At 39.0% G+C, this 10,176-nt stretch overlaps 1 protein-coding gene across 1 annotated transcript; it reads left to right on the top strand.

Annotated features, from left to right (window-relative positions):
- The first annotated feature begins 5,386 nt into the window (after window positions 1-5,386).
- Window positions 5,387-5,710, top strand: LOC142625132 (uncharacterized). The gene has a single exon (XM_075798833.1). It carries the CDS (start codon window positions 5,387-5,389, stop codon window positions 5,708-5,710), a length of 324 nt encoding a protein of 107 aa, XP_075654948.1.
- The last annotated feature ends 4,466 nt before the right edge of the window (window positions 5,711-10,176 follow it).

Raw genomic sequence — 10,176 nt, 5'->3', positions numbered from 1 at the left:
TTCTACACACTTTCACACAAAATTTGTCACAACTATCTTATGTGGCACTCGCATATTGTGATTGATTGTTTTTCACTATTATATCGACCCATCCTATTTTTCTCTACCACTTACAGTCTGCCACGTTGGACATGTATGGCAAAGTGTGCGTGCAAATGTGTGGAATGATTAGAAAATAATGAATTTAATCATTTTAACCATTATTCTAATACTTATTGTGAGGATAGGAAGACCGAACAATTATATTGGGCTATGAGCCGTGCTCGAGGACAAACAAAAGCCCGAGGATGGTCAAAGGGATTGTTAAGCCTAAGTCAATGGGCCGAGGATAAGGGAAGCGACTGATGGGTCAGCTGTGGTTCCCGAGGAGCCGAGCCACCTCGGGAGAGCTTTAGGGAGGTAACCATTTTGGAAGGATAAGCTTCAAGGAAGGTAGCAGAGGTGAGTCAACAATAAAAGAAGAAATATCTGGGAAGAAGGCTGTCACCACCACATTAAATGCACTGTACCAAATGAACTAGCCGCATTTATGGAGAAATGACACCTGAACAGTGTCATATCAGCTCACAGCTACTCTTACAGCTTTCAAGAGGTCCTGACGAGACAAGCATCCAAGAGATTACCTATGAAATCAACAAGTGGAAGGTTGGGATAGAGGAGTGAAGGACTATATAAGGAAAAGGCCACTGTAAAAAGTGGGGCATGTAATTTGGGAAGAGGAAAAGAAGAAGAACACACTGTAATGATATAAGTTTGAGTTAATACAAGAACCCTCATCCTCGAACTTGATCGAGGAGCGTTATTTCTATAAATCTGTGCTTTTAGTCTTATTGGCTTGAATCCTATTAACTATGGTCCATACTGAGTTATTTCCTTGTAAAACCCACTCTCTAACAAATACTTTGTTTTGGGCTTGTTGGGCTATCATCCACTGTTCCTGGTGGGCTGAAGTTCAAACTCTAAACCTCACAATTGGCGCCGTTTGTGGAAAACAGGGAAGCGCTTGCATTTTTAACCAGCCATGGTGGGATCGGGACTAAATAGAGAAGGATCTATTGGGTTACATCGAGAAGATCATTTCATCAACCTTGAAAGGAGGATAGATCGTGAGTCAAACCGGACTCCTAGTGTCTATACAGATCATACTAGTAGGAGTCATTCTAGGACAGGGAGCCACGTCTCACATGATGAGGAAACCAGGAACCTTAGGTTGGAAATTGATCGTGTACACAAGAAGCTATGTCCTAAGCAACAAGGAACATCCCCTTCTAGCTTCGAAACTGACTCCAATGAAGATGCTAGTTATAGGCCAAGGTCCAGAACACCCCCTAGCGAATCCTTCTCTCTATCTTCACATTTGGATAGAGAGGACTGGTATCATAGGAAGAAAGCTAAACGTTCGACGTGTAGGCGCATAGGGAATGACACAATGAGTAAGGCGCTGCATCAAATTTCTAATTCACCATTCACACATAGAATTGATAGGGCTAATCTCCCTCGTTGATTTACCCAACCTACCTCTACTATTTATAATGGGAGGACCAACCTTGTGGAGCATGTCAATCATTTCAATCAAAGGATGGTTGTGCATTCTAGGAACAAAGCTTTGATGTGCAAGGTTTTTCCCTCTAGTTTGGGATATGTTGCGATGAGGTGGTTTGATGGATTGGATGAGGTTTCAATTAGTCCTTTTGAAGAGCTAACTAGGGCTTTTGGGGCCCGATTTATTACATGTAGCAGGGTTCCTTGTCCTCTGGCTTCTTTGCTATTTATGGTGATGAGAGAGGGTGAGACCCTGAAAACTTACTCAGATAGGTATTAGGAAACATTTAACGAGGTAGACAGAGATTTTGAAGATGTGGCAATAAAGACATTTAAAGTTAGCCTCCCCACCAAGCATGATTTGTGAAAGTCTCTTACGATGAAGCCTACGCGAAACATGCATAAGCTCATGGATCAAATCGATGAGCATAAATGAGTTGAGGAGGATCTGTAGTAAGGGAAGGGGAAGGCAAAAATTACTCCCCCTGACCGAAGAGATTCTTGAGCAAAGAGGTATAATCATAACCGACCCAGGAGACATTTTGCTGGATATACTGGGCACCCTAGTGCTTAGATGGTCAGTTCTGTGTTTAAAAAGCCAGTTCATCAGATCCTTGAAAAGATGAAAAGTGAGCCTTACTTTAATTGGTTGAAAAAAATGGAAGGTGATCCCACCAAGAACAACCAGAGTCTTTACTGTCAATATCACCAAGGTCGTGGGCACACCACTGAAGATTGTAGAACTCTTCGAGATTATATGGAACAACTAGTCAAAGCTGGGAAGCTGAGACGATTTATGCATCAACCCTTTAGGCAAGGGAGTCAAACTGGGGCGATTTATCAAAAGGAGTCTGTTTCGAGGCCATCCTTGGGAACAATTAATGTTATTTTTGCTGTCTCAAGTTGGGTTGGGGGACACCCTTCTGAGGATATGTCCATAACAAGACCAGATACCGAGGACTAGGTCCTTGAGTCTAAGCAAGGGCTGACCAACCTAAGGTTTTTCTGATGAAGACAAGGTTGGGACTTATCAACTATATGACAATGCTTTAGTGGTAACCCTTCATATAGGAGGGCACGATGTAAAGAGACTCCTGGTAGACCAAGGAAGCGGAGCTGAAATCATGTATCCTGACTTGTACAAAGGGCTTAATCTCAAACCCTAGGACTTAGTTAGATGATTACCCTTTGGTGGGATTTGATGGGAAGACGATTATACTGAAGGGCTTGATCAGGTTGCCTGTTCAAACTAGAGCCGAAGTGGTCGGCCTAGGTTTTATTTGCCATCATTTGAATGTCAACCCAATGGTTGTCCCTAAGAAGCAGCCACCTCGGTGCTCTTCAAAAGAGCATGCCGAGGCCATTAAGGAAGAAGTAAGTAAACTTAAGCGTGATGGGGCCATCAAGCAAGTGTTTTATCCAGAGTGGCTGGCCAATATGGTTGTTGTGAAGAAGAAGTCAGGTAAATGGAGGGTGTGCGTGGATTTTACTGATTTGAACAAAGCTTGCCCCAAGGATCCCTTTCCAATTCCTTGGATTGATCAGTTGGTTGATGCTACGTTCAGACATCCTCGGATGAGCTTTCTGGATGCCTTTTAAGGGTAACATCATACATTAGCTTTGGTCAACCAGGAGAAGACTGCCTTCTTAACCCCTATAGGAAATCATCACTATCAGGTGATGCCTTTTGGTTTGAAGAATGTTGGATCTACCTATCATAGGATGGTAACTAAGAATGTTTGAGTCTTAACTCGGGAAGAACATGGAAGCATATATTGATGACATGGTCGTGAAGAGAAAATTAGTCACTGAGCATTTGAGCGATCTAGGAAGTGTGTTTGAAGTACTGAGAAAACATAAACTATGACTTAACGCCTTGAAATGCTCTTTTGGTGTTAGTTCCAACAAGTTCTTAGGACATATGATCACGCATCGAGGAATAGAGGTTAACCTTGATCAAATTAAGGTTATAAGGGACTTGAGACCTCCTCGGAATCCTAAGGAAGTTTAGATACTGACTGGAATGGCTGCTTCCTTAAACAGATTTATCTCCTGATCAACAAACAGATGAAGGCCATTTTTTTAGCTCCTTCACAAATGGAAAGGATTCGAGTGGACTGAAGATTGTAACCTTGCCTTTGAAGTGTTGAAGGAATATCTGTCTCATCCTTTTATTCTTTCTAGACTGGACAAGGAGGAAGTCCTTGTTACCTATATTGCAGTCACATGTCATGCGGTTAGTCTAGTTTTGGTAAGGATGGAGGCTGGGGTGTAGAAACCAATCTGTTATGTGAGTAAATCTTTACAAGAAGTAGAGGTCCATTGATTTTTTTTGGATTGTACATGCTTTGAGGAAGCTCCCTCATTACTTTCAGGCGTATATGGTTGTGGTTCTTACCCAACTCCCTTTGCAGTTGTTACTTCAGAGGTCTGATTACATGGGGAGAATTGCCAAGTGGGGAACGATCTTAGGAGTGTTTAATATCAAGTATTTGCCCTACACGACTATTAAAGGGCAAGTGCTAGCAGACATAGTGGCGGAATTTGCTGAGTATCTTGAAGGGGCCATTGCCGGGGAAGGCGAATCAATGGGGGTGCATGTCATGGTAGTTATCATCCTTGGTTAACCAATGTGGAAGCTCTATGTAGATGGGTCGGCCAACCATAAAGGGTCCAACATTGGGATAGTTCTAATATCCCCAGAGAGGATCACCATTGAGAAATCTATGAGGTTGGCTTTTTCAGCCATAAACAATGAGGCCGAGTATGAAGCTTATTGATTAGGGTGGTTATGGTGAAAAAATTGGGAGATAAAGCTGTGGAGATTTTTTCAGACTCAAGATTGGTCATCGAATAAATTAATGGTGAATTGGAAGCTAGAGATCAGAGGATGCAGGGGTATCTTAATAAGGCTCGGTGATTGTAGTCTGACTTTGAATCTTTCTCTATACAACAAGTCCCAAGGAGTAAGAATACTCATGCAAACTCTCTAGCAACTCTAGCCACTTCCTTGGAGAAAGGCCTTCCTCAGGTCATTCTCGTTGAGGATTTATTAGTGCCTGCTGATCGAGGACGGACTATGGTTGGGGTGCACCAATTAAGGGTTGGTCCAAGTTGGATGGACCCTTTGGTTTCATTTTTGAATTATGGAGTGTTGCCCGACGACAAGAAGGAAGCAGAGAAAATACAAAGAAAAGCTCCCCGTTTTTGGCTGTTCGAGGAGCAAAAACTATATAAGTGCTCTTTTTCTGGACCATATTTACTTTGTGTACACCTTGAGGCAATGGAACCATTACTAGAAGAATTGCATGCATGAATCTATGGTAGTCATACGGGAGGGAGGTCGTCATCACATAAGGCCCATACAGAGGGTTATTGGTGGCCAAGTATTAAAAAAGAAGCCCAAGATTATGTCAAGAAGTGTGATCAGTGCTAGAGGTTTGCCTTGAGTATCCATAAGCCTGGAGGCATGCTGAATCCTCTCTTTAGTCCATGGCCATTTGCACAGTGGGGTTTGGACATCGTGGGGCCATTCCCAAGAGCAGTAGGAAATCAAAGATGGCTCCTTATAGGGACAGATTACTTCACAAAATGGGTAGAAGCTGAGCCATTGTCTAACATCGGGGATGTTGATGCGAAAAAGTTTATGTGGAAGAATATTGTTACTAGATTTGGGATCCCCTATACACTTATCTCAAACAACGAACTCCAATTTGATAGTAAGGCTTTTAGGAGATACTGTTGTGAGCTAGGCATCGGGAATAGATACTCAACTCCAGCCTATCCACAAAGGAATGGGCAGGCCTAGGTAGTTAATAAGGTCATAGTCAGTGGGTTGAAGAAAATGTTAGATGAAGCTAAGGGTAGGTGGGTGGATGAGCTTCCGCATGTTCTCTGGACATATCACACTACTCCTTGTCGGTCAACTGGGAAAACTCCGTTTTCTATGACTTATAATTCTGAGGCAATTATCCTTTTGGAAGTAGGATTTCTGACACTAAGGACAAACATATTTGATCCAGACAAGAATGATCAGTTACTTCAAGAAAGTTTGGATTTAATTGATGAAAGGAGAGAAGTAGCCATGGTCCAGCTAGCACATTATCAACAAAAGCTTAAACAGGGGTATGACATGGGAGTGAAGGTCAGATCATTGGTTCCTGGATGATAGGCCAAAAATGTATTAACCCCTTTGGTAACTTAATCAATTAATTTAGCCAAGTGAAATTAATTAGATTCAATTACATGCAATAAGCGTGGTAGCACAAACAAATCACCAACTAAGTTAAATGCAGCAGAAAATAAATTTGATACAGTTGATTTGTTTACGAATGGGAAAAGCTACCTAGGCAAAACCCCACCAGGTGAATTTAATATCACCACTCTTGAGAATCCACTATTATCAAAACAAGCGGTTACAAGTAAAGGAATCCTAACACCTTATACCAACCAACAGTTGAACCCTTACCCCAACACCTAATTGGACTTGTAATGTAGTGACAATCTCTCCTTTCAATGCATGGCTCCAAGTACATGACTAACCAATTGATGCACGGATCTAAGTACGTGACTAACACACCAACTTAAGGAAGATGTTGGCTGCAAAGTTCTTCAGTTTATCCAATGATGAAGATCAAGAAGCTCCTTGGTTACAAAACCTTTGGCACAAAGACGCAGTAGCTTTTTCAAAGAAAAGATGAACTAGGGCAAATTGTCGCCGGTCACAATATGCATGAATAATCACTTTACATCCCTTGAGACGACCCGTAAAATAATCCTTATATATGTCTATGGTTGTGAGAAAAGAAACCCTACACAAATACACTTGGATATGCGTAAAACATATCTGAAAATCTGAATTTCGTAATTCTCGATAAATACTGTTTCTGTCAAGCAGCTATCGAGCATAAGCATTAAACCTCAATAGATATCTATCTGTCGAGCTTTAACAAACAACACTTCTTCACTTGTTTCTTGGAAAGATTTGTTCAATACTAAACTTGAACTCTTGTTCCTTGAATTACTAAACCCATCCTAGATCGATCCAATTACAAGTAAAGTGTGTTTTGTCAAAGGATTAGCCAATTTTACATAACATATGTTCTAACAAGTTCCACATATGTCCTAACACTGGAGACATAGTTTTGAGAAAAGTGGTGGGTACTGCAAGGAACCCACTGTGGGAAAAACTGGGACCTAATTGGGAATGACCATATCGCATCACTTTGGTAGTTGGTATAGGAGCTTATTTTTTAGAAGATTTGGATGAAAATGTTGTGCCACATCTATGGAATGTCAATAATCTCTGAAGATATTACTATTAATAAAAGGCAGTGTTGCCATTTTTAGGTTTAATTACTTTTGTAAAAATTCTTGTTATTTGTTTAAGTGTTAAACAAAACCTCGGCCATGTTTGGTTCCCCAAACCACATGTCTTGGGTAAATGAATACTCGTTATTTGCTTTAAGTGTTAAACAGAACTTTGGCGATGCCTGGTTCCTCGGACCACATGCCTTGAGTAAATTAATACTTGTTATTTGCTTAAGTGTTAAACAGAACCTTGGCCGTGCTTGGTTTCTTAGACCATGTGCCTTGGGTAAATTAATACTTGTTATTTTTTTTAAGTGTTAAACAAAACCTCAGCCATGCCTAGTTCCTCGGACCATATGCCTTGGATAAATTAGTACTCTTTATTTAATTTAATGTTGAACAAGACCTCGGCTATGTTTGACTCTTTAGACTACATGCCTTGGATAAGTTAGCATTCATGGGTTATTGTCAATCTTACGTTTTTTTTTTTTTTAAGTTTAAATCTTTGGGATTGCTTGGTGTAAGTTGAGTTAGACCTTGCTCAGATGAATAAGGGTTGGTGCCTTAAAAAAAAAAAAAAAAAGGGAAGCATGGGATACCCATGATTGTAAGATAAGAAATAATCATGAACACAAGATCAAATCTTTATTAACAAGATAAATCCTTCATTCATATATGGAAAGTCCATCGGGATTTTTTTTTTTTTTTTTAAAAACAACAACAACAACAAAAAAGGGAAAACAACAGTTGTGAAGACGATTAAGTGTTAGTTGCTGGAGCAAGATTTGAGTGCTTAGTCTTTGCTTCTTTGGTGGGCTCTGAGGAAGCAGTTGTAGCATTAGTAGGTTGAGTGGTTGGCAGAGATGTGGGAGTAGCAGCCTCTTCAGTGGCGGGTTAAGCAGCTATCCTTAAAGCTGGGGGATAGAAAATGTTCTCAGTCTTCCTTAACTCCGAGGAAGCATCAACCCCGGCTTGATTTAATGCCTCGGTCCATACTTGGATGCAGTAACCTCAATAAACCTCTGTGATTAGGGCCCTCAAAGCGTCTTTTGTCTCTTTCACCTCAATGTCATACCCAGCTTGCTTGGCCTGGGCAATAGCCTCCTACTTCTTCTCTAGCTCTTTTTTTTTAGAGTCAATTGTCTCTCAAGCAATAGCCAGCTGCTCCTCGGCCTAGCGAAGATGTTGATGTTGATCCTTAGCTTGTTTCTCAGCGCTAGCCAGAGCAGCCTCAACACTCTTCCTTTCCCCATCTGCCTCGGTCAACTTTGTGCTAAGGTCTTTAATCTTCTTTTCAGCAACGGCTAGGTTTTGACGGCTGACACCCGATGTGCCTCCTCATCTTTTAGCTTAGAGTGGGCATGATCTAAAGAGAGAAACAAGTAGCAAGTTGAAGCTTTTACCATGGTTGAGTCCCTTTTCAAGTTTAGAAAAATCTCATGCTCTTTTAAGGTCCTTAGGTTAGTGTAGACACTCGATTTTCCACCCATGATTTAATCAAGGAAGATGACTGGAATGACCATTCATGTACCTGAAATTCATGATTGCATTACATGCATTAATTTTTTCATTGCATATATAAAAATAATCTTGAGATTCTAACAGTTGCGACGATATACCTGATTTCCAAATTGGACCGTCGGATCGAAAGATATCACATGATCAAGTTTGTACGGTCAGCATGCATTGTGTTTAGGTAGAATCAACCACACATGATTAATTTAAATTAATTCTGATTGGCTAGACAATTAAAATTAATTAAACAATTTTGTGATTGGTTGTTAGTAAGTATCAAAAATAGGCTTGTGTGCATGGGAATGAAGGGGATAATCAGATAACAATAAAATTGTGGGTAATCCAGACTTTTAAAGTATTTATCTACAAGATAATTGTTTCTAAAAAGACCTGAATTATCAAGAAAGGAGTTCAATTTTTAGAATATGGATTAAAAACGCGTCTAAGTGCAAGTCCCAGCTCAAAAACTCTCAAAAAAGGAGTCCAAGATGGACCAAAACTCAAACGAGGGACCGGCACCCAAAAGCGCCATTCAGCACTTTTGGAGTGTCGATCGGCACTTTTCAAGTGCTGATTGGCACAAACTTAGGCCTTGGCCCGAGGGCACTTGGATTAGGTTAAAACACATCATTTTTTATTTTTTAGAGATAAGAACGCGTCCCAGTTCGTATTTTGATCATCTAGCTAATTTTTCAAACACCCTAGCCTCTATAAAATAGAGGCTGGATCTCAGAATTCAACACACTTTTTCATGCTCTCAGATTTCCCCTCTTTCTGACTCTCCTTTCTATTATTTTCCCTCTTACATTAAAAACATTCTGGAGGCTCTAGCCTTAAGAATTTCTTTTTTGTAAGCAAGGTATTTTAGGTTTCAAAAATAATTGAACAAATTTCTTTGAACCCTAAAATATTCCCTCAAGAAGAAGAGTACGTCCATGCAAAAGGTGGTTCTTTCTTTACCCTTTTTTCTGTTTCTTTTATTTTGATGATGCATAAGTAAATCTTCTTTTAGTTTTAATTTCTAAAACTCGTAACATATATGGTCAATATTTTTTTCTTGAAATATGTTCTTGATGTTTTTATTGTCATGATCTATCTTTTTGAGTTTCAAAAATCTACTTATTAAAACATCTTTTTCAAAACCAAAAACAAATTTGTATCCCCCTTAGATGCAAATCTGAATTTTTACATAAACTAATTTGTATCTTCTTTAGATGCAAATATGAATTTTTATATAAAAAACTTATTTGTATCTTCTTTAGATGCAAATATGAATTTTTACATAAACTGATTTGTATCTTCCTTATATCCAAATCTGAATTTTTACATAAAAAGCTTATTTGTATCTTCCTTAGATGCAAGTCTGAATTTTTACATAAACTGATTTGTATCTTCCTTAGATGCAAATCTAAATTTTTACACTTATTTGTATCTTCCTTAGGTGCAGATCTGAATTTTTACATACAAACTTATTTGTATTTTTCTTAGATGCAAATTTGAATTTTTTTTGTTTAAAAATTGATCTATATCTTCTTTAGATGTAGATCTAAATTTTTTAAACATAGCAGATTTTGAAATAAAAAAAGAAAGTCATGAGTAGTGATGTTTTGTTTGATGCAAGTAGGGTAGGTTTATTTCATGAGTGTAGTTCTCTTCTAAAAGATTTTTATTTTTAATTTTTAGATCTGATTTTTTTTAAGGGTTTTCTACAAATCTAAATTTTTTATTACAAAACGGGTCTAATTTTTTTTACATACAAACCAAAAATCAATTTTTTACTTTTTTCCAAAACAGATCTAATATTTTTAG

The sequence above is a fragment of the Castanea sativa genome, chromosome 2, assembly GCF_040712315.1.
Source record: "Castanea sativa cultivar Marrone di Chiusa Pesio chromosome 2, ASM4071231v1".
In the NCBI taxonomy this organism is placed as follows: Eukaryota; Viridiplantae; Streptophyta; class Magnoliopsida; order Fagales; family Fagaceae; genus Castanea; species Castanea sativa.
The sequence above is the reverse complement of the archived record's forward strand: the minus strand, read 5'-3'. Positions and strand labels throughout refer to the sequence as shown.